Raw genomic sequence first — 25,223 nt, 5'->3', positions numbered from 1 at the left:
ATTCTTGCTTTGAAACACTAAAGTTAAGTGGCTATCAGTTGCACAGTATTCTGAGTATACAGTCTTTGTAGGTAATTCTCAAGACTTTATGCTAAAGAAATGTCAACATTGATAGTGCTTTTACTTTTAACATGGTTGCAAGGTTTATATTTCTGTTTTGGTTGAGTCGTTTGTATTTGGCATGTGTGACCTGAAGTTACTAATACAAGCCACTTTGGTCATTTTTCTTCAATAGATATTTAATGGATACCCACTATGTTTCAGGCAAAGTGATAAGCACTAAAATACAATCTCGTTTGGTGTTTCTATTGGCAAATAATCCATTATTATCAGTCAAGAAAGGACACAAATATAAGGTATCTTCTTTGTTCCAGACGAGCTGACAGTCTTTAGGTTTCTGATTCATATGTTTAAGAAATCAAAGCCAAACTGAGACAGATAATTTGGGGAAAGTAGTGATGTGAACATGTGGACAGTGAAATGTTACTTGTGATAAGCTATATCCAAAGGCAGAACAAAGGAAAAAGTGTGTACTAATAAAACTTTGCTTACCCTAATATAGATGCTTCATGGGGAGCAATACTTGGAGTTATATAAACCACTTCCTAGAGCAGGTGAGTTCTTGATACACTGATTCCATAATCATACCATAATTTTATTTTCTGATGAATCTTTCAAACTGTGTTATAGCAGCGTGTTAAATTGGCATACAGTGACCTAAATAAACTATACCACATGTTATTTTTGTGCTTGTCAGCCATTACAGTAGGTTGATATTATCTAGTACCTGTTTTGGTTATGTTAAACTGTGTCCTTTAATAGTCTTATTTAATAAATTCAAAATACTAATAATTTACTGATATATAAAAAGGAGTGCGTGTGTGCGTGTGTGCGTGTGTGTGTGTTCTAAACTTAGTGATTGTGTGTAACCAGTTATGATTCCTGTTAACATGGTTCCTCTTTCTCAGGTGTTTATATGGGAGCTGATTTTCATAAAGCAAACATTTGTATAGTTAACTTTTTTCTATTTTCTATTAGAATAAATAAAACTAAGTCTGCCTAAATAATAAATTTTATTTTTCTGATAATATCTTACTTGTTTATTAAAACTTAAAAAATTTTTTTTCATTATAATTTGATGAATATGTTATGTTTTGATACTCTGATGTTAGAATATTTTCTAATTATATACTGGCCATATAAGGTGGTAAAATACAAAAATATCAGTTTATATTATATAATGTAGAGGTCAGCAAGTAGTTAAAATCCTACTTTAATTTTTTTCCTCAGTCTTCTTATTTTATTAAAAAATTTATGAGATTCTTATTGCTTAAAGCTGAATACTTTATTTCAGTGTTACTGTTACAGCATACGTTTTCACACAGCTCCTTTTAGCTGAGGCAGTGCACAGCGTGTGGTGACTACGTTAATTAAATTTCTGTTGCATTCCTGCCATGAGTAATGCACAGTATTTGGTTTTAGATAATTTTCTTACCTAGCTGCATATTAAAGTCATCTTTTATTACATTTATTATATTACCTTTTATTTTTAATAAAATATGGACTCAGGATCCCAACCCTGGAGATTTTGTGTGTATGCATACATCACGTGTTCATGGTATGGTGGTGGCAATGATGGAGGCTAGGAAGCTCCCTGTATGTTTTATATGCAGCCATCCTAATGGGTCAGTTTGAGAACCAGTATTATAAGGGAAGTAAAGATGTGTAATCCTTTAGGGATTTTAAATACAAAGAGAGAGATGAAACATTCAGAAAGAATTATGACTGAAAAGCAATGTGAATAAGAAGTTGTGGAAAATAGTTTTATTAATTTCTCCTTAGCCTTAAGTTATGTTTATCATATATTATTTTTCTTTAGTAGCTCCTGTACATTTTTTTTAAGTTTTAAAGTTTACTTGCTAACAAGTATGAATTTTCAAAATTAAAGTACTTATGGTTTCGAACCTCTTTAAATTGTAAAAAACCAAGATTTGATTAATATTTATAATCTTTCTGTAAAACACCAATTGATGAGACACACAGGACTTCAAGCATCAGGAGATCGATGTCAGTATCTATATCTCTTAATAGCTAATTTGTTAGCTACAGTGGTACTATCGTAGGCTGATTTACTGCTTCTTGTGAAAATATAAGCATTCGATGGAGTGCAAGAAACCTAACAGCAGTACTTTATTTTCTATTATGAACTAGGACATATTCTAGTCCAGGATATTCTGGTCCTTAACATTTTCTGGGTTTAAAAGTTTGATCTTTAATATATTTCTACTTGATATCTTTCTTTAGTAGACTCTCTTGTTTCTCATGATAAAACAATATTAGAGCAAAACAATATTTCATCTAGAAAGTGAGATTGATAGTGTTACCAGCTGGAATGTTTAACAGGGAATATGTGATCATCAAATATTAGTATATGTAAATGTTCTTATGAGCACATAATCATTATGCAAGTATAATTATGACAAATTTCCAGAATAGAACTTCATGGAACTGTGGTTTTGATTCCTAGGGTAAATTTAACCTTTTTCTCCTTTAGTACTCATATTTATTTTGACAAAATTATAAAATAACATGTTCTCAAAATTTGGTAATTATAGAAAAGTAGAGGAAGAAAATAATCGTCTGTAATTATTTACTCAGTAAATATTTATTGAATACCTATTTTTGTGCCAGGCATTTTGCTAAGGATTGGTAATATAACTATGAAAAAGGCATTAGTTTTACAGAGCTTAGAATCTGTCTAATGATGAAAAGAGAAAATGGGCAATGAAAAACATTGTGTAATATGTTATAATATGAGAAGTATAAGTTTGGTACAGGAACACATAGGAAGGTCTCTAACCCAGTACTGCAGTTGAAGAGTTGAGGAAGACTTCTTAATGGAAATGAAATGTAAGCTGTGATCTGAAATTACGAGTTAACCATGTTAAGGGGAGATTGAAAGATATGTCAGACAAAGGAAATTCTATGTGCAAAGGTTTGGAAGTGTTTAGTTTATTTGATTATTGGCTATCTTCCCCATCAACGAGGTTACATACTCCATGAGGGCAGAGTACAGATTTGTTTTTGTACTTCATGTATTCACAGCCTTAGCAAAATACCTAGAACTTAGCAATCAATAAATAGTTGAGGAATTGATGATGATACATGTGATAAATGTTACAGATGAAACATACATGATACCATTAGAACTTAAAATAGAAGGATTTGAAATTATCAGGTTGGGAAGAGAAGTGTTTCTCTGAAGAACTGACATGAGGAGAGATTTGAAAGCAAAATTTCAGCTAATTATGAAGTTAGGCAAAAGAAGGAAAGAAAGAACATTCCAGACAGAGCCAACGATTGACCTGTGTAAGGGCCCTCAGGATATGGAGAAGCATAGATGAGGAGGAGCAAAGGAAAGCCAGGGTGCCCAGAGAGCCTGGTAGTGGTGTTAGGGGATAGTATTACGTAGATCACATTAGGGGGTTTTATATTTATTGCAAGAGCCTTGGGAAGTGGTGGGGAGAGGTAGTGGTGATACTGGGAAGAGCAATTACATTGTCAGAGTTGACTGGGAAAAAATCGCCTTGGATAGAATGGAGCATGTTTTAAAGTTGGTCGGAGTGGATGTGCAGGTACTTAGAAGTCCATGTGGTAGTTCAGATGAAATGATGATAGCATGGACTAAGTGGTGGAGAGATGGAAAGAAGTGAGTGGATCAGAGAGCTATTTAGGAGGGGAAAGCAACAATCTAGATATCATCCTTGCCTTCCCTTTTACCATCTTTCGCATCCAGGCAAGTTCTTTGATTCTCTTCCTTTAGTACATCTGGAATCCTTTTATTTCTGTCCAATTCCACTTTTATAGTTCTGTTTAGGTTACTGTCATCTCTCACTTGCTCCCCTCTGGTCTGTTCATCTCTCTGCAGTTGGAATGTTATTTTCAAAATGCAGATGTGTTTGTCACTTCCCTGTTAAAAACCTCAGATGACTAAGGGTGAAGTCAAAATTTTTAGTATAATGTAGCTTTTCCCATCCTCTGTACACCCAAGTCTTGCCACACACTTAGACTCTGTTTTATGAGTTAGGGGTGATGCTCAAGTTCTGGCTTGGGCAGCTGGGTGGGTAATACAGGGAACAAAGGAGAAAAGCAGGTTTGAGAAAAAGATGACTTCACCCAGAGATAATGTTTATCTATTGAGACATCGCCAGTTAAATGACGGAAAAGAGGAGTCGAAAGAATAGAATAATTAGGAAGAAACAGCATCTCATGGAAGCCAGTAGAGTAGAGATTGAGAATGAATGGGGTAAGTGGTATTGGTTGTATATTTAATAAATGTTTGTTGAATGATTGAAAGTTGTTATTTTAAAACTATTTATTTGTCAGAATTATTGATGTTTTAAATTTAGTGACTCAGGTATTCCAATTGCCTCTAATGTTGAATTGTTTAACATTACATTGAAAATTATTTCAAACTGTAATTTTTAGTTTTGTGGAACTTACAGTGGAATTTATGTTAAATTCTCTCATGCCTTCGTATAAAAACTTACGGACTTTAAAATGTCTATATATTTTTTTTACCTTTTAGGAAAATTCAAATCTGAAGCAGTTCTTGTTGATATTCTAGAGAAAGGACCTGGTTTATTACTTCTTTTGGATGGTAACACATTTCCAGTTCTTATATTTATTGTTAGATTGATAGACTTTGTATGTAACATAATACTTCACCATAGAAATCATTAATAAGTTTGTACTTATCTTCCAATTTGTGAGAAAGCAAGGTAAGCATTCTAAATATTTATAAGCTTTTAGGACATAAGGGAGAGGGAGAGCAAGTTGATTAGGGTATGTGTGAGTAGAGTGGGGCATTTCAGAGGATTTGAGACAACATAACCAAAGCAAAGAGGGGAGAAATGTGGCTGGGATAAAGAACATAGAGGAGAATCATGCTTGAGGGAGATGTTTTTGGCAGGATGGAATACCTAGACAGCCCTCAGCTGATGAGTAGGCAGTGTTGTAGTTTCTTTTTTTGGTTAGCTCTTTAGAATTTGGAACATATTTGACCTTTGAATCATTGTTATAAATAGTAGTTAAGTTGCTTACCTTGCATATTCAAGCCTATTGAATGTGATTTAAATACTGTAGTCACATTTTTTTTGCAGTGGGCAAAAAAATTATAGTAGTTTAATAAATGTTGAAATACTAATAATTAAATAAAAGCTAAAGATACATTGTTTAAAATTATTTTAAAGTTTAAGAACAAAAGAAATGTCAAAAATTTTAGAAATTAAGAACGGTGGAAAGTTTAATGTTGTCTGGTATTTGGAATATAGTCTTATCATTTTTGTTCTAAATGCATAGGAATTTATATTATGTATGTTATTTTGGAACTTGTTTTTACTTACTATATTGAGGACATTTTTGATGCTCTTAAATATTCTTCTGCATTGCTTTTGTTAACTTATAGTATTTCAGGACATATCTGTTCTCTCTCCTCTTTTTGTCTTCCTCTTCTTTTTTAGATTTTTATATTTTCTTGTCATTCCAGATGCTGGCCAATATTTGGCTGCAGTTCTCTAACTTTTCTTTTTGCCTTCTGACCATTATATCAAATGTAACGTACAACATAACAAAAGTTCTGCAGTAACCTTAGCTTTAATTTTTAACTATTTTCTCTTGATCTACTCTTTACTTAATTATTGCTTGGTAATATGTAATAATATTTTAGAATTTATAGATAAAGTATAAATAAAATTAGATATCCACTTCCTTGTGTAATAAAAATCTTATATTAAATACAAATTGCTATAATTTTTCTTACTTTTTGTTATAATTAGATTTTTCCTTAGTATGCAATTCAAAATCATATTCCTAGTTTTCTAGAGCTGGAGATACAGATAATGCTCAAACTCACTAGAAAATGTAGTGGAAAGAGTGACAGCTGTCTTACATTCATTCATTATTTGCTTACATATTTACTGACTTGCTCACTCATGTCATTTATTCATTGATTCATTAATTTAATAAATATTTATTAGGTGCCTTTTCTGACCCAAGTGCTCTTTTAATTGCTGGGAATGTGATGATGAGCAAAACAGTCATGATCCTGCACTTCTGAAGCTTATTTCCTTCATTCTCACCTAATTCCTGTTTTACATTCCAGGCTTTTTTTGAGTGCTTTGGCAGAATGTTGGAAAGTTTGAATGTGAGGCTATCTGCACTTTATAGAGGGATTGTTTGAAATGTTTGAGGTGGTGAGAATTGAAATATGAAAGGCAGTTGGGGAGGTTTAAGAGTTGGTGAGAGAAATTGCTATTTCATGGTCTGAAAGGATTTGTGGAGATCCTCCTCTCTGCGCCTTCCAGAGACTAGTAGTAAGTAAATTAAAATGATTGCTTTGTAACCCAAACTTGGGTATCTTCAAATTACAAAACTTTTAGTAATGGGATTTTGTTTTAGAAACTTTTCAGGGATTTGTTGATCATATATTTGTTAACTAGTTGTATCTTTTGATAACTTACAATTTTTTTTTCATTTACTTTTCAGTCTATTCTTATTATGAGAAGGAGCTTATATGTTATAATCAGTTCTCTATCTTCGCTATTGGCTCTGGAGGACGCAGTGGAAAACGCACGTCAGATAAAGTCAAGGTAGGCTGTGGCTTCTAAGCAAAATATATGTATAGTTAAGGATCCTTATCTATATTTTGAATTTGCCATTTTACAATATATGTAATTTCATAGAGTAGAACTTCAGTAATCTACATTTCTTTGAATCAGAATATGTTCCTTAGATTTGAAATGCTGTTTATGTTTGTATATTTTAACACATAACATATTTTATATAGAGAGATATCTAGCTAAGATAGGTATAATGTACCTGAGATAATTGTGGGAAAATTTTTACTTTCTTATGTAAACTTTGCAGTACTCAGAAGTCTTTAGAAAAACGTAGCACATACAAGTGATTCTTGTAGAAATTAAAATTTTTGTTCATTAAAGTCAAGCATTTTGTTTATATAAGGTAATTCTAGTTACATTTTAGTTCTCAAATTCTACTTAAAACATTTTTCCTAAAAAAATGTTTTATAACTTGGATTTTACACTGATTTAACTGGGCTTTTGTCTAATTTATTTGAGGTAATAAGATTACATTGTAATAAATATTCTTCCGTAGTAAATAAAATATTACTTAAAGCAATATTGAGAGACTGTTTCTGGAATAATAGTGTGAGGAGTTCCTTGGACCCTCTCCTCAGCTAAAGAATGATAATTGGTGAAAATTATTTTAAAAAATTAAAAGTCTTTGGAAATTGTCCTAAGGGAATTAGCAAGTGAAACACCTATTCAAGAAGATCTGTATCTTGGTAAGAACACTGAGAATCTGTGTCATTCGAGCCACATCACTCTCCTTCCACCCTCTTTCCATGGTTCAGCATGACAGAAGCTTCATTGCAGGCATGTGCAGCCAAAAATACAGGATTCCTCTGCCCTCAACTCCCTGAATAGGGCCATGCTGTCTTCCCAGGAGGAACAGGTCGCTAGTTTTTCTTATTCTCCAACCAGCTTGTGTTGCAGAAGCTCTATTCTGGTTTAAAGTGGCTAAGAGTTATAGGGCTGTCTTCCTCTACCCAGCCCCCACTTGTAGGGTAGAAAATCTATTCCACCCATGACAGTCCAGGAATACTGGGGTCATGATCAATTTTGTCCCAGCTTGCTCATAGGGTGAGGGGTTCCATACTGAGAGAGGCAAGCTGAGAATACCAGAAGTTACTACCTCTGCCCAGCACCCTTGTGAAGTGAGGATACCACTTGAAGAAAAGTGGGCCACTATCTTTGCTGCAGTGGTGCAGAGTTTTTGTCCAAGGTGCAAAAAAGCAGGCTGTAATAGTAGAGGGTTCTGATGCTCTTTCCAAAGAAATTGACTCATTTTGTAACAGAGTATTTGGAAGTTCAAAAGTAAAGGGGCTCTCAAAAATGAAGTTACTTTAATGATTAAAAAAATTCAAGAAAAGTGTGGTAACTCCATGAGAAGAGTAAGTTAAACTAGCCCAACTCCTTTGCCTCCAATAAGAAGCTAATATCCCAAACCCCCACTCCCTCAAAATTAAAATATTCATAAAAATATATGCACTTCTATATTCATTGCAGCATTATTCACTGTGGCCGAGACATGGAAACAACCGAAATATCCTTTGAACAGATGATTGGATAAGAGATTTGGTACATATATTCAGTGGGATGTTGCTCAGCCAAAAGAAAAAATGAAATACTGACTGCCATTTGTGACAATGTGGATGGATCTTGAGATTATGTTAAGCGAGATAAATCAGATGAAAAAAGTCAAGAACCATATGATTTTGCTCATATGTGGGATATAAAATTGAAAACAACAAACAGCTCATAGACACAGACAACAGTATTGTGGTTTCCTAAATGAAAGCGAGGAGGAGAGAAGAAGAAAAGTGTCCAGGGGGTCAAATATAGGGTGACTGAAGGAGATTTGAGTTTGGGTGGTGAGTACATAATGCAATATATAGATATTGCATATATAATTTTATTAACCAATGACACCACAATAGGTTTAACTAAAAAGTTTTATTGTTAAAAAAAAACCAAAAAAACAAAAAAACTAGCTCAATTCGAAGTTTACTGGCGAGAACTGTAAAAAAACATCAAAGAAGAGCCCTCGAGTCATAACACACCCCTAAGAATGGCCTGAAAGACTATCCATATAAAGAGGCCTGACTTTAATTGTATCAGACCTTGAACAGTTTGTGTCCCAAGGCATTGTTAACAATAGAGCAATCATCTCCCACTTAGTGGAGCCAATAGCTGGGTATGAAAACCAAAGAGGCAGACAGTTTAACCCTTAAGGAGAGACAGTCCTAGAGAGCCTTGCTAAAATTGTTGCATCTCAGGGTGCAGCTTGCCCAAGGCTGTACACTGTGGGAGAAATAGACTTAATTAAAATAGTTTAGCCAAATTATTAAACCAATAAACAAGTTAATGACAACAATCCCTGAAGGAGAAAGATTAGTATCCAGAATTGTTACAGTATATTATCTAAAATGTCCAGTTATCAGCAGAAAATTACAAGACGTGAAAGAAACAGGAGAGTGTGACCCATAGACAGGAAAAAAACAAAACAGGCAACACAAACTGCCTTTGAGAGGACTTAATGACAGACATCAAAGCAGCCGATATAAATATGTTTAAAGCACTAAAGGAAACCATGCTTAAAGAAGTAAAGTATGATTACAGTGACTCATCAAGTAGAGAAAATCAATAAATAGAAATTATAAAAAAGATCCAAATAGAAGATCAGGAGCTGAATGTCCAAGAACAGAAATGTAGAATTTACTAGAGATGCTCAACAGTAGTTTGAACTGGCAAAAGAAAGAATCAAAAAGCTTGAAAATCTGTTTCTTCTGTGAATGTCTGTCTAAAGAACAAGAAAGAAAGGAAAGAAAAAGAAGAGCCTCAGAGAAATGTGGGATACCATCAAGTAACAGAGATCAGAATGAAAGGAGAGAGAAAGAAGCAGGAAAAAATAATCGAAGGAATAATGGCTTTGATGAAAAACATTAATCTACACATCCAAGAAGCTCAGCCAGCTCCAGGAAGGCCATAAATGCAAAGAGATCCACACTCTTAGTAAAGTGCATTTAAAGATCAATTTAAATGTGAATTGTTTTTTGAATTTTTATAGCTGTCATCATCTTTTGCATTGGAGAAAGAGTCTAAGTTTTTCTTTTTGTCAAGGGAATGGCTCTGGTTATATGATTCCTTAAACAGGGTCATAATGTGAGTGAAGCTAGCAGTAATGAAATTTTAAATATCATTATCTCTTGAACATATTAAAAAAAATATCCAACTTGCAGATTTTATTATATTAAAACATGGTTGTTTATTAAATACCAGTTTGGAGAATGACAATAGCAATTACTTTGTTAGTATTTAATATATAACTTTTTTTATTCCAGGGAGCTGTAGCCATACCCAGTAGACCTCCTGATGTTGTACTTACAGACACCACCTCACTTAATCAGGTGAGATCGTATTTTTGAAAAGTGATAAAGCCACCTGATTGCTGACACTTTTTAATTTATAACTGATACTTTAATTTTGTGAATCTAAAAGTAGTGGTTTTATCCCTCAATGTAATAAAACAATGACATATTTCTGTGGTTGGAATTCATTTTTTCTAAATTTTTATTTATCAATTTTCCCCACTAGCTAGCAATATATACATATACACATACGTGTATATATATACACACACACACACACACACACACACATATATATACGTATATATATAAAATATTGAAATGAAATGGCTTTTCATTAGTCAGTTTAAAAAGCATTATGCTTTGTTGGCAACAGAGTGGTTGCCTTCAGACGACTGCACCTAGGTTAGTGAAGAACTTCATGAAAGCTGTAGAGAGCAGTATAAAAATTAACAGGGAAATTTTAGTCATCCTTTTCTATATTGGTAAAGAAAGGTGAACTACATTGCTTAGGATCAGATTATTTTATGCTAACTTTAGCAGACAGGCAAAATAAAGCATCTTAGAAGGGCTAGGTGATTTAATCTGTTTTATTTGGCATAATTTGTTTTCTGATAGAGGATATAAAATGCATTATTGGGTAACATTCTGTGAGCATGCAAAGATTTACATAAGAAACAAAAGGTAGCCATAAAATGAGAAAAACAACTTTTTTTGAGAGACCTAAAGATTCTTCCCTAAGGTGGCCAGAAGACTAACCATGCAGATAGAGAACAGAATGCATAAAGCTCTGAAGTTACGTGAAGCTCTGTGAATGAGCATATAATGACAACACATTATTTATAGTTATTTTTTATGGTAATTTTGATATGCTTGATATGAAAACTTCTGCAGAATTTATGTTTGCTGGCAAACAGAAATATAATTACATGAACCAAAAAGAATTAAGGTTGATGCATATTAATTGTATTTTTTTCTGCACTATATAATCAGATGATGGAAAGAACAATACATTCCCTTCTCAGATTAGTTTTTGCCTTTAAATGTTTTTCTAATCCCTGTTTCTTTTCATTGTCTTAAGAATGCATGCATATTTATACTTAATTAAAACTTCATAGTAAAATTAAATTTTTTAGGGCACTATAAAAGAGAAAAGCGTTCATGGTTTTATGGTGCAGAAAACCCAACGATACTCTTCCATTCTTGGGTTACTGAAGTAATAAAATGTATTTGGAATAAATAAGAAAAATGAATAATTTCCAAGGCTTTAATTTCTACACATAGTAGTAGAGAGATTTTCTTTCTTTTACTTTTTCAGACGAGTAGAACTTTTTGTTAGTTTTTAGCAGAGTTGACTTTTGCAGTGTGACAAAGAACAATTTTTAAGTTAACAAATATTTTTTATATATATAAATAAAGAGCACTCATCATCTGACAGAGGTTCCTGACCTCTCTCTGTCTTTAGGTTTCTCAAAAACAAAGTTTTCTTTTCTCATTTAATGGCTACCTTTTGTATCATATGGTCATTGGAGAATATGATGAAAGCTATATACTATTTTTTCAAAAAACATTTTGCATAAAACTTTGCAAAATGAATTTCAGGGGATTTGTGGATTGTTTAAAATGATCTGTGCTGTAGGAAATAGAAATCAAATAGAAAAAATGTGATCTGTTGTCAAGGAGCTGAAAAGACACTTGGACACTCAGTAGGCAAATGTCTGAATAACTAGGACCCCTATTCCAAGCAATGAATGATGAAATACAAAGCCTCGAATTGTAGAGTAAGTGCTATAGACATTTAGAAAAGTGTTACTCATTAGGGAATGATGCACAGAAGGATTTGACAAGAAAGATGGGACTTAACTAAATTAAAATGGTGTATAGATAATCTCTCTTTCCAGAGACGTAGGGCTTACAGCGTGGCTGAGAATAAGGAGTAACGATAGCAGACTGTAAGAGCATGTGTACAGTAAGAATTGGAGCACTTACATTGGAGAGTAGGGGGAGATGATTGTGGTTGGGCATATCTTTACAGAAGAGGAAATAAGGAAAAGATGCCATTATAGCATAAACTTTGTGCTAGGTATTTAAATAAGTACCATAACTTTACAAATCAGTAAGAAACTGGCAACCGACCATGTTTTTAGCTCTATTAAGGTTACTTCTGGGACATTCTATTTATCATATCTGTAGGAAAACCTCTTCATTGTTAAGCTGGTATGACATTACAAGTGTATTTTATAAATAGAAATAGAAAATTTATCTTTAAAAATATAATTAATAAATAGAAATTTCATCTTCAAAAATATAGAAAGAACAAAGAATGAATAGATGAGATGTTAGGCTTTGCATTTGGAGAGAATGAAAATAAATATTTGTAGTTTCCCCAGATACATATCTAATACTACTTATTCTAACAATTAGGATTTTAGCTAATAACATTATTAAATAAAGTTAATCTTTGGTATATTATCATTTGGTATATTTATTATGGTTAAGCTATACATAAAAATATAATTCTTTATTAAATTACCATGTGTATCCTAAGTAACTACCTTTTTTGGTTTGTTTTGAAACAATGATTTATTACTTTTCACTTCTCTGTGGGTTGACTGGGTGGTCCTCTGCTACAGATGGTGTTGCCTGTCATGTAGCTGTTCTCAGATGGTGGCCAGGCAGCACAGGAAGGTCCAAGACGGCTTCTTTCACAAGTCTGGGGTCTTGGTGCTGGCTGATGGCTGGATGCCTCCAATCTTCTCCATAGGACCTCTTTCTTCATATGGTGTCTCATCTTCCAGGGACTTTCTGTGTGGCCCTCAGTGGGACTTCGATTTAGGTTTCTGGAGTGTTTTTCTTCGTAGCTTCTTCCTCTTCAGTATATACACAGAATTCCAGCTGCACAGAACTATGATTTTGATTTCTTTATGCAGTCTGGTAAATGCTGTCAGGCAGAAAGCTTGTGCTGATTGTAGAGTTCACCTTTTTTATTTCTCTTACATCAAGAATCATAATCCTGCACTGCCCACTGTCCAGTATGTAAAGATAGAGTCTCCCTTCCCCCTTAAAAAAGTTTTTCTAGTTGTTTACAGTGGAAGATTAAGTCCATTCCAGGAACTTCATAATGGCCAGAAGTGGAAGTCTTTTTATGTATCCTTAGTACTTAATTTTCTCATTACTATCTGGTTTTTCAGTTTTCTCGTTATTGTTTGATTTCTACTAGTTATATTTCTAGCAGTTATGGAGCCTATTTTATTTTCTTGTTTTTATCTCCCTAATTGTTCCTATTTTGGAGGATGCATTAATTTTACTTTTTCAGAACATTTAACATTTATATATTCTTCCACTCTCCCATTTTTCAGACTTAGATTTGTAATTGAATACATCAGTCCCTTTGCTAAAGTTTCCCCCATCACGCGGTTGGACAAAGTGCCTCCTGTAGTAGGTTTCCCAAGAAGGGCTCATGTGTCTAGTATTCCTTTGGTTACTATGTATTTAAAACTTTTACTCTTTGTTAGATACTTGAAGGACATCTTGGCTGGATATGAAATCTTGAGTTTTTTAATAATGATGTTCCATTGTTGCCTTGCTTTATATGTAGCTTTTGAGAAGTTTCATCCCAGTCTAATCTTACTTTAAGTTACTTGATTTTTATCCTTGAGGCCCTTAGGATTTCTGTTTTCCCTTTATCTTTAAAATCTAGTAGTTTTTTTTCCTCCTCCTTAATTCTCCCCCGCCTTCTGCCCCTGAACTATGGATGTTGCCATTTCTCCCTTAAGAACTGGATCTCTGAAGGTGGGGCATCTGCTCCCACATGCTTGCAGTGTACACTTGGGGCCTGGCATCCCCGGGGTATGGTCCACGTCTCCACCTGGGGCACAGACCCAAGACCTTCTGCATGTAAAGCAGACGTGCTAACCACTACACTATGGAGCCACCCCTAAAGTCTAGTAGTTTTGCTAGGATTTGTCTCAGTGTTGCTCATTCCAGGTCAGTTTTCCCATGTAGCTAGTGGATGTTATGGATATTCTGATCTTTCATTTTCAAAAAGATCTCTAAGATTATGATTTTCATTTATTTTATTTTATGTTATTTATTTTATGTTATTTTTTTTTCATCAAGTACTCCAATTATATGTACATTGGGTCCTTTTTGTCTTTCTTTCAACTACTTTCTCTGTCCTTTTTTTTAGTTCTTCCTTGATTCCATTTCCATTTCTTGGTGCTTTTTCTCTCTTCTATGCCCCTTTTTAAATTTTTATTTGAATATATTCTCCTTTGGGTACCTTATAATTTAGTCTTCATTTCTGTTATGATTTTGATTTTTTTCTTCCATTTCTTTTCAGAGTTTAATCATTTTTTTACCTTATTTCTTAATATTTGTTGTTCAAATATAGTCTCAGTTTTTGAATTTCACATTCAAGGTATTTGTTTCAAATCCCCAGATGCTTGAGTGTTGTGTTATAGTTTCCTTCTGTTTGGTAATTGTTTGGTTTGAGGAAGTTTCATTTATTAAAATATTTTAGTTTTTATTTTATTTTTTTTTTAGTCTTAGAAGTACCTTTGTACAGATGAAAATTACTTACAATATGCATTCTGTGGGTAAGTTTGGTAGTTTGGGATGGTTTATGAGATTCCCTCTTTAAGGAATTCAAGATTGCCCTCTTCTGTCAGTCTAACAAAGTACATTTTCTTTAATGCTTTTTAGAGTGGGGCATTGTGGGGAGGTGTTTTATTTTTAAAAACCTTTTTTTCCAGTTTCCTTCTTGCTTCTTTTTTTTCTTCACCATCAGGATGGAGGGGGCCATCTTCATTTTATTCTCTTCTCTCCAAGAACTATTACCTTTCTGATACTGACATTTTGAGGCCCACACACTTTTATTCTTTTCTCTGTGGTCAGTGCTCTAACCTTCCAGGATTCTTCCCAGCATTTTTGTCCCTAAGGGGGATTTTCTCTGTCTAGAAATAATTTTTTTTTTCTTTTCCTCTTCTCTCTTCTATGCACTGCTTCTGTACTCCCCTTTCAGACCGTGAAATGTATCTTTCATTTGTATGCAATGTGATGATGTATATTTGCCTAGTGTTTTGTTTGTAGTGTTCTTTTAAAAATTAGCATTTAATCCTTCAACATCTTATAGAGAATCTTATAAGTCACCACTATTCGATCATTGTTGATTTGATTTAGTTATTTTTCAAAGACATATAAAAGGAAAAAAATACTGAGATTGAAAAAGTGAATAATTTACAGAACTATCATGTAGGATGATGGGGAAAGGAAAAAGCTTATTACAACTTTATAAAATATATTAAAAAGGAAATGACGTTTTTCTAATTTCATTTTCTATAAATAAAATTTGTTAAAAAAGGATAATCAATAATTAAGAATAACAAAAAACAATAAGAAAGTCAGGTATGCTGACAAAGCTAATCTTTACACAACATTTTAATTAGTCTTGAAAGCTTCATATAGCAATTTCTGAAAAAGGGAAGAAGCCTTAAGGCAGACTCAAAAGAGTCAAATTAATATACAGGTACATTAAATGCTTATTATAAGCTGTTTTGTGAATTTCTTCCCTTAGGTACTGGAAAGTATTCTCTAGTTTGAACAATGCCCAATTTCAGTGCTGAGAAGTATGGTGACTTTTTTCTGTATTGTTATATATATATATCTTTGTACTATTCCTGCCTTATCTAAGTACAGAAGTGATATGAAAATCTGTACTCAGCAAAACTTTAATCTTAATGGCAAGCTATCTGTTTTCTTTCAGGATGAGCGAATGCTCAGGATTTAGTGTACGAGGAGAAAGAAAGTTTGTAAGAAGTTTTCGATGTGTATATGTCTAGTAATGTGTTACAAACTTCAATTTAAAACACCCTGTTAAGAAAGTTGGCATAAGTTTTGCTTCGTTAGAAGAGGTTATAAACATCTACCTTATCTTCATTGTGTTTTTTAAAATTTTAATGAGTTACATGTATACAGTACATTGGTTAGACATCTATGTAGTTAGTAAAAATGATCCCCCCGCATTGCTTCCTCCCTCCCCTGACCCTCCACCCCATTCTCCCAACCCCCAAAACCCCCTCCCCTCTGTCCATCACCAAATTGTCCATATATTTGTGAGTCTGTTTTTGATTATTTTGTCCTTTTTATTCCTTAGATTCCACGTAAATGAAATGATAGTGTTTATCTTTCTCTGTCTGACTTAAATACCTTCTAGGTCCATCAAAGCAATATCTTTTCCATCCTCTTCCTTTTCATATGTAGAGGTCTTGTTTTCTTATCTTTTCAGCCACTCTGTCTTTTGATTGGAGCACTTAATTCTTTTCCATTTAAGGTATTTATTGATAGGAATGAAGTTGTTACCATTCTTTATTCCTGTTTTTGACATGTTTTTTCTTCTTAAAGAAGTCCCTCCAACTTTTCCTGTAATTCTGGCTTAGTGGTGATAAATTCCTTTAGCTTATTTTGTCTGGGAAGCTCCTTATCTGTCCTTCAACTCTAAATGATAGCTTTGCGCTTTGTTGGATAAATTATTTTTGGTTGTATATCCTGGGTCTTCATCCTGTTGAATATTTTTTGCCAAGCCCTTTTGTCCTGCATAGTTTCTTTTGAGAAATCAGCTGCCAGTCTCATGGGGGTGTTCCCTTATAAGTAATTCTTTTTCTCTTGCTGCTTTTAATATTCTTTCTTTGTATTTAACCTTTGTCATTTTGATTATGATGTGTCTTAGTGTGGGCCTCTTTAGCTCCCTGATTTTTGTAATTCTCTGAGCTTCCTGGGGTTTTATGTCCATTTCCTTTACCAAGTTAGGGAAGTTTTCCATCATTATTTCTTCAAACAGCTGTCCAACATTGTGCTTTTCTTTTGTTATGCCGATCAGATGAATATTTAGAGCCTTGATAGTGTCCCATATCCTCCTTAAATTATTTTTATAGTCTTGGCATCTTTTTTCTTGCCATTCTGATTGAGTGTCCTGATTGGCTTTCCTGTCCTCTAGATAAGGCATTTGATTCTCTTCTTTATTCACTTTGTTTATTCCTTTGTTTATTCCATTTAATATACTCATAATGTGTTCTCCATTTCAGACTGGTTCCCTTTTATAATTCCATTTCCGTTTTTACCTCTTTGTTGGAGTTCTCTACACTTCCCAAAAGTTCATTGAGCATCTTTATAACCAATGTTTTGAACTCTGCATCTGTTAGATTACTGGACTCCATTATATCTGGATCTCTTTTCTGTTGTCATATGGTTTCTACTTCTTCATCTTCCTATTTTGGCCGCCTTTCCATGTCTGTTTCTATGTACTAAGCAAAGCTCCTAAGTCTCCCAGTTTTATTACTGTGGATTTGTGAAGTAGATGTCTAGGGCACAGTCCTGACAGGGGTTCAGCTGCAGGCCAAACAGCCCAAGCCTCTACCCTTCCAGGGCCACCTGTTAAGATTCAGCAAGCAATCCACAGATGTTGTGCTTATAGTTTCCTCAAAAGACCACACCAGAAACTGAGGCCAGCTGACTCCACCAGTGTGAATCTCAGCAAGGAGCATCTGACTTGCTGAGGATACACCTGAATGTAGCTTGGGTGGGGCTGCGAGTTGAGAGAGGCAAGGTTTCAGGGAATCCTTTGGGCAGAGTGACCTCTGTTATCCAGTTTGATGATGTCACAGCTATGGCGGTGCTGTGTCTGGCACACTGGTCGGGGGAGGGCTCAACAGGGACTATGGGTATCGCCGGCACTTCTGTACCGAGTGAGTCTCATCTCGGCCCTCACTCCGACAGTGTCTCCTTGTAAGGCTGGTCCCCCCTGCACGCAGCCAAATGGGCATTGGTGCTCAGAGCGAGCAGGTTGGTCACCGTGAAAATCCACTCGGGCCGTGGTCCCTTTAAGAGGTGTCTGCCTCTGCTGCTGCCGCAGCCTCCATCTCACTCAGCAGCTAAGGATTAGGGCCCTGCGTCCTCTCCCCATCCTCCCTTCTGCCATTGCAGGGTGCTTTCTTGGACTTCTCCCTAGTTGTATGGCTTGTTATTCTAGATCTCAGGCAATTTTTCCTTGCTGCTGCTCCTTGTTTCTGTCACAACTTTGATTTGGTCACCATTGGGATCAACAGAGTATCATCTATGCCATTTTTTTTCTCTCTCTCTTCATTGTATTTTAATGAGAGTAGATTTATGGATTCTTTTCTGTGAATTTCTAGGCATTGGTAACCATTGTTATCCCCAGATGTAGCTTTTGGCTCCCCCTTCCTGTTACTTGACAGTCCTTCCCCCTTTTCAACTGATTTCAGTGGTGGATGTTATAGAAAGCATTTGATTTATAGTTAATCTTTTTTTTGTTAGAGATAGTTATTTTTTTCAAAGCTTAGGTACATTATGATGCATTTTGTGTACAATAACCAACCATATTTCCTGTTTTTCTTTTAATGTATTCTGAGAAAGCACTGAGTGCTAATTTCATTTATAATTCTTTCTGCACAGGCTGCTTTGTACCGCCTCAGTGGAGACTGGAATCCCGTACACATTGATCCTAACTTTGCTGGCGCAGTAGGTGAGTTGTTAATAATATATACCAATGAAAAATAATAGCTCAGTTATCAAAATAGTACTTAAAGACATTGCTACTTATGACTGGTAGTTTGAATAACATTTTAAAAATAGCCCTCTCCTAACACATTTATGCAAATGATATGAGAAGGTAGGAAGTAGTGTTCAGAAAATGGTGTACTTGAAATTGAAATTATGATGGAAGGAATCTCCTGGTAGTGCAAGGTCTAGGAAAGACTACGCAGGTGGGAGTCAGTTATAACGAAGGGCAAGAGCAAGGTCATTGGAAGAGAAAGCAAAGGGTCTGAGAGGTTAGGGAAGGATTGTCTACATACAGGGTTATTGAAATATTATGAATGATTTCATTGTTATAACCAAAGTTAAACAAAATAATGATTTGTGTTCCCAGGGCTTCTTTCTTATTTTTTTTTTCTTTCTTTTTTTATTTATAATTATTACCCAGGAAGTATTATTTACAAAATATTTTCCATGTTTCTTAGAGTAGAAGGTATAATTCATGCTAATGCAGTTTAAAGATATACTTTGAAATCCTGAATTAACGATTCTTTCTTTTTAAATGTGAAATGTGCCTATGTCTAGCTAAATTCTCTTTCTCTCTCTCTTTTTTTTAGGTTTTGACAAGCCCATATTACATGGATTATGTACATTTGGATTTTGTGCCAGGCACATTTTACAGCAGTTTGCAGATAATGATGTGTCCAGATTCAAGGCAATTAAGGTATGTGTATATTATTGCATAATGTGAACATTAGTTCTGTTTTTTTGTTTGTGTTTGGAAAAGAAAAGGAATTTTAGTGACTTTTAAAATTGATACTATACTGAAGTAATATACATTTTTATTACATTGGCTTAGCAATCAACACAATTTCTTTTTGTAGCTAGAAATACCTCTAAAAATACATTCATCATGAAGAATATCATATACAGTTAAAATTTTAACATTAATTAGATTGCTTAATAAATTAATGAGCTACATATATCAGCATATATACCTTCACAAAAACTTGAGGTTTACCTTAAAAAGTTTTTTTTACTATTTTTTAATTTGTCTTAATTGAAAATGTAAAGTAGCTGCATTTGAACTCTAATAAACATATACTTATATCAGTATGATAGTTGTATACTGATTTTAGTTTTTGTACTTCTAAGTTGGTTTCAAGTTCTAACCTGTTATAAATTACAAAGAAAACCATCTCTGCACACTACTTTGCATATGTGTAAGTCAAAAAATACATACTAAAAAAAAAAAAACCAAAAACATTTAGACAGTGTTAAATAGCTTCCAAAGCTTTTATCAGTTTGTACTCGCTGCAGCAGTGAAAGTGCATTTTCTGATGCCTTGCCTTTGTTAACACTGATTATTCTCATACTTTTCATTTTAACTTTTTATTATTATCCAAGATGTACACAACAAATAAAATAGTATAGAAAATTATGAAATAAAAAGTAGAATTATTTGTCCTATTTACCCACCCCAGACCTTATTCCCCAGATAATTTGTACCAATTCTTTGTTTTATTTTTCAGTTACAGTTGACATATCATATTATATTAGTTTCAGGTATATGACATAGTAATTAGACATTTCAAAGGTATAAAGTGATCACTAAGTCTGTTATTCATCTGACACCATACCTAGTTATTACAATATTATTGACTATATTCCCTATGCTGTACTTCACATCTCTGTGAGTACCATTTTTAACTGCTTCTTTTAAGTTGTTCTGGTGGTGATGTGTGTGTGTATATATATATTTTTATACTATAAATATAAATACAAATTTTATATATTATATAAATATGAATATAAATTATATTTAATATAATTGTGTTTCTGTTTTTCGATTTGGCAGAATTAGACAGTATTTACTGACTATACTTTGAAAGAAAACGATTAGCTTATATTAACGATATCCTTTCTCTACAAATTTTATCATATTATTTTTATTCTTTTATGAATTTAAATATATTTAAACCTCTTTTTTCTCCCATGTATGCACTCTAACTTCCCTACCAATTTGTTTCCTCACAAGTAGAAAAGTTTTATTTTAAAACATTTTTAACCCCAAAACTTATTTTTTAAAGGTTCGTTTTTCAAAACCAGTATATTCTGGACAAACTCTACAAATTGAGATGTGGAAGGAAGGAGATAGAATTCATTTCCAAACCAAGGTATGATTAAATTTTTGCTACCCATTTCACCATACTCTATAATTATGTTTTATCTTTTTCTTTTTTCTTTTTCTTTCTTTCTTTTTTTTTTTCTTTTTCTTTTTTTTGTTATTAGTATGGATATGAGACAAAACCTAGAAAGTTTCTTTTTAAATCAGTGGTAACTTTTGATTGGAAATAAGATGCCTATGTACCTTGTTTTTCATTTTATTTTCAATTAAATTGATTCCTGTCTGTGTAGCAGTGGTACAGCTGTTCTGTAAATCTAACCAACCATATCTTTTTGGCTAAACCAGTCAGACAAGTTGTCAAAATATAATCTTCAAAAAATTGAAGGCATGGCTCTCAGGCTGATTTAAGTGAAAACATGACAAAAATGTATTAAATTTCTTAATGAAGGAGTTAGCAAGATGATAAAACTGAAAAAGAGAATTAGAACAACAGTGCTTAATATAGTCCAATAGGAAAAGCATTCTAAAATAATTTTGCTGAGTTAGAGACAAAACTATTTAATACCCTATAGAATAATAAAATCATATCCTTTATGGTTATGTTTTTTATTGGACAAAAATCATATGCATCTCGATCACACAAAAATCCACAAAATAACATTTTATGTCTCAAGGTCTAAGCTTAATCGTAAGTGACAATACAAGTCAAAGTATGACTTCCTGTAGAGTTGAGTAATTTTTGGATGAGGCTGTTAGCAGTGCTCAAGGAAATACTAAAAGAACATGCAACTGTTCTTTCATTTGTAAGTTCTTTAAAGATCATTTTTGTTAACACAGTTGACTAGGCTGATATTTTTGGCGTAATCATTTTGTATTGCATAGAAGGTTGGTATTAAGCAGTTTAAACACCACTACCTATAATAACAGCTTCCAGTTATTGAGTACCTATAGCAGGCTATACCATTATATCTAATATGCATAACAACTTTACATTTATTATAAGAAAATCTAGGTTCAGTTTTCTAAATAACTTTCTTATGGTCACTCAGAAAATGCTGGAGCTGAGATAGAAACCTAGGTCTGCTTGACTCAAAGCTTTGATCCCAGGACCCTAACTCTTTTTTACTGCATTACAATTTCTCTCATAAGTAAATAATTTTGTAGAACTCTTCTTTCTGTGGTTGTCTTCCTCGTAATTACTTCCTGCTGGTTGCAATATCATTTTCTGCTTAATTTTTGCATATTATTTATTTCACTTTTCAAATTCTTCCTGTCTTTTAGGCTTCAGTTCAGGCTCTGCTTGTCCTTAGAAGCAGTCCCTTACTACTCCCTTCTGTCTCACTCAGATAAACATACATTCTGGCTTTTTCTGAAATCTTATAATTAATGTTTGTGCCATATAATCTGGAGCCCTCTTATTTTTAATTATTTTGTTGGTTTTATTTTTTGAATAAGATTGTGAACTCAAAACTAGTTTAGGATTATTACTATATTATATGTTTTTATTTTCCCACATTTATAGTAATGAACAATACAGAAATAATCTCTATGGATACAAACTTGCAGGGTTGATAAATAATTTAATATCTAAATATAACACATTGTTGCCATTTTGATAAATTGAAAGGATGTCTTCTTTTCAGTATATTTGCTATTTTTCCCCTCAGTTATTAGAGGTACTCTTTCTATTATTCTTTTCCTTATTATTATAAGACTCTTTCTATCCCTCTCTCCTTCCCTCCCTTCCTTCCTTTCTTTCTTCCTTCATATTGTATTTTAGAAACATCTTAAACTAATGTTCCAAATGATATGCTTGGCTTGATTACAAGAAAGTAATTTACCAAAGTGTTTTTTGTTCATAAATTGTCTCTTTTCATGCTTTTCACTGTAAATAATTTGAAATAAAATGAACAAAATTGTTTGAAAGATTTTCTTTTTCTGGAATATGGTAGGAGGTAGTCAAGGGAGAATGATCTTGATTGTTACATATCAGTTTTAATAAATGCTACTTTAATTTTTAGACACTACCATAATTTGTAGTAATACCATAATTTTATGAAAGAATAGCCATTGAAATAATTTTAGATAAATTATTAGGAATTAGAATTTGAGCTCTTTGATGACCATTTTGATAAAACGACTATTTAAGCATTTAGTTTATGTTGTCTACATGTTCTATTTGAAATAAGAACTAGAATTATTATTTTTAAAAGACCACTATGGTCTATTTGTAGCCAATTTTATTCTGTGTTAACAGAAAAAAATGCATGTTGATTATCACTACCTCATATGGATATTGTGGCATGCCTACTGCTATTTATAAGAATTCAGCAGTTCTCTTCCTGACTCCACATTAGACATACAGTTATATTTTTTGTTTGTTTGTTTGTTTGTTTAAAAAAAAATGCCGAGGCTCCACCCCAGATTATTTAAATTGTAATTTTTGGATGGGACCTGGTCATAGCTATTTTTAAAAAGGGCTCCAGTTGATTCTACAGTTAGGGTTAATAACAGTTATATTAAATCAGCAAGCATTCATGTTTATTCATCTTGAGGTTTAATTTATGAGCTTTCTATTTAATTTGGATTTTCTTTTTTATATGAGGAAAAAATGCAAATTTCTTTTAAATGACTTTATGTCATTTCACAATGAAATTGTGTTTTCATTGGAATCATCAGTGGGAATTGTTTATTTTTCTCCTCTTTTGTACCCCTAATAAGGTCCAAGAAACTGGAGACATTGTCATTTCAGATGCATATGTGGATCTTGCGCCAGCATTGGCTATTTTAGCTGAGATACCCTCTGAGGTACGTTACCAGAACTGGTATCTAAGTCACTTTCTGATTTCTGAATTACAGTTAAGATTACTTTAAGAATGTTCAGGCTATTTTAGAAAATTAAGAGCTGTGAAAGATTATTAATTCTTGAACTAAAGGACACTAATTCAAAACCGCTTAGAATAAAAGGAAAATTTTGACAACACATTTAAAAAAACTTTTTTGAGAGGATATTGGGGTATCTTTCAAGAGAAAATAATTAATTTTCTATGTTTAGGGTACCCAAATCAGTTGTTGAATAAAAAATATCAAGCAAACAATATTTTGGAGAAAAATAGATGAAAAAGTTAAGGATCTTGTACTTTATCTTGATTTAAAGATTTGTATAAAGCTTTATATACAAACATAAAAACAATAACGTATTATATTTACTAAAACATTTTGTTCTGTATTAACATTCTCAGGCTTTAATAAAAATGTTTATATCTGTGTCCAAAATATTAACTTTGTAATGTTTATCATTGTCATACCTTTATCTTATGATTTTTACTTGTCATAAGCCATATTATTAAATAAATGACTGAAGATTAAGATCTTAAGAGTCTCAAATCAAAAACTTATGAAGGTTTAGAGCTAGAAAGAAATTCAGTCTCATGTATTTTAATCTTATTTTACGAATAAAGAAACAAGCAAAGAAATTGATTTGTCCAGTATCTTCCTGCTGCAGTTAGTTAAGACATAGGTTGTCCAGTGTAAAAGAGGTAAAAAATACTAGTTTGCCTTATTTATGTGAAAATTTTTGAAAAATCACCTTATTGCACATATATTTTGTAATTACTTTTCTCCTTGAGTCATTGCTACAAAACTTTAAAAATTAAACTCTCTCTGTTTGCTAGGGTGGTGAGCTTCAGAGTACCATCGTCTTTAAGGAAATAGGTCACCTTCTTAAGGATGTTGGGCATCAGATGGTAAAGAAAGTAAATGCTGTATTTGAGTGGCATATCACTAAAGGTGGAAATACTGCAGTTAAGTGGAGTAAGTTGTATTCCTGATTAAAATATTTTACGGCAACTCTTGTAAATAGAGATAAAGTTTCCTTGTTATAATTGAAACCCGTGTCTTTGAAGGTAAGTAATGCTACCTTCTTAGGTAAGTTGTGTTTCATGGGAAGTAATAGGTTTTAGGATACCCAAAGACATTTTTAGAGATGTAAGGGAATCGATTAAAATGAAAATTTTGTTTTAAAGATTTTATTGTAATAACCTGAAATTAGTACTTTTAAACAGTCATCTTAATTGATCTTCAAATTCCTCTTAAACATAAAGCAAATTCATAGTCAGATGAAATATTTTTAAGTCATTATATTTTAATAATTTCGAAATTGGTTTCTTCATTCCAAAATATTAGCGATTTAAATTATCAGATTGTTATTTAAGAGCGCCTATTTAAGTGCCTTGAAAATCAGATTATTTCTCATTATAACTGTAGGTCACTATAAATACTCACTTAGATCAAAAAATGAAAATGCATCCTAAATCAACTGAAACTTTAAAAAATAATCTTTTTTTACATATTCCTAGAAAATATTTTGAAATTTTGTTCAATTGATTTTGGTTCAGTATAAACAACTTTCTTTTTAATATAACAGTTGCTGTTCCTTTCAGGCAGTGTATGTTCATTATATAAAATTTAGTATATAAAGGTATAAAGAAGAAAATAATGATATATAATCCTACTACCTACAATTAACATTTT

General features: G+C 32.9%; 1 protein-coding gene across 1 annotated transcript in view; it reads left to right on the top strand.

Moving 5' to 3' along the window:
• Nucleotides 1-25,223, top strand: part of HSD17B4 (hydroxysteroid 17-beta dehydrogenase 4) — a 77,223-nt gene that overhangs the window by 38,042 nt on the left and 13,958 nt on the right. Inside the window, exons 14-22 of the mRNA XM_016145309.2 lie at nucleotides 563-614; nucleotides 4,589-4,660; nucleotides 6,547-6,650; nucleotides 9,986-10,051; nucleotides 18,482-18,551; nucleotides 19,180-19,286; nucleotides 20,653-20,739; nucleotides 23,412-23,498; nucleotides 24,365-24,503. Coding sequence (XP_016000795.2) covers nucleotides 563-614; nucleotides 4,589-4,660; nucleotides 6,547-6,650; nucleotides 9,986-10,051; nucleotides 18,482-18,551; nucleotides 19,180-19,286; nucleotides 20,653-20,739; nucleotides 23,412-23,498; nucleotides 24,365-24,503 — 784 coding nt within the window. The remainder of the gene's footprint in view (nucleotides 1-562; nucleotides 615-4,588; nucleotides 4,661-6,546; nucleotides 6,651-9,985; nucleotides 10,052-18,481; nucleotides 18,552-19,179; nucleotides 19,287-20,652; nucleotides 20,740-23,411; nucleotides 23,499-24,364; nucleotides 24,504-25,223) is intronic.

Source organism: Rousettus aegyptiacus, unplaced genomic scaffold (genome assembly GCF_014176215.1).
Source record: "Rousettus aegyptiacus isolate mRouAeg1 unplaced genomic scaffold, mRouAeg1.p scaffold_m13_p_8, whole genome shotgun sequence".
Lineage (NCBI taxonomy): Eukaryota > Metazoa > Chordata > Mammalia > Chiroptera > Pteropodidae > Rousettus > Rousettus aegyptiacus.
The sequence above is the reverse complement of the archived record's forward strand: the minus strand, read 5'-3'. Positions and strand labels throughout refer to the sequence as shown.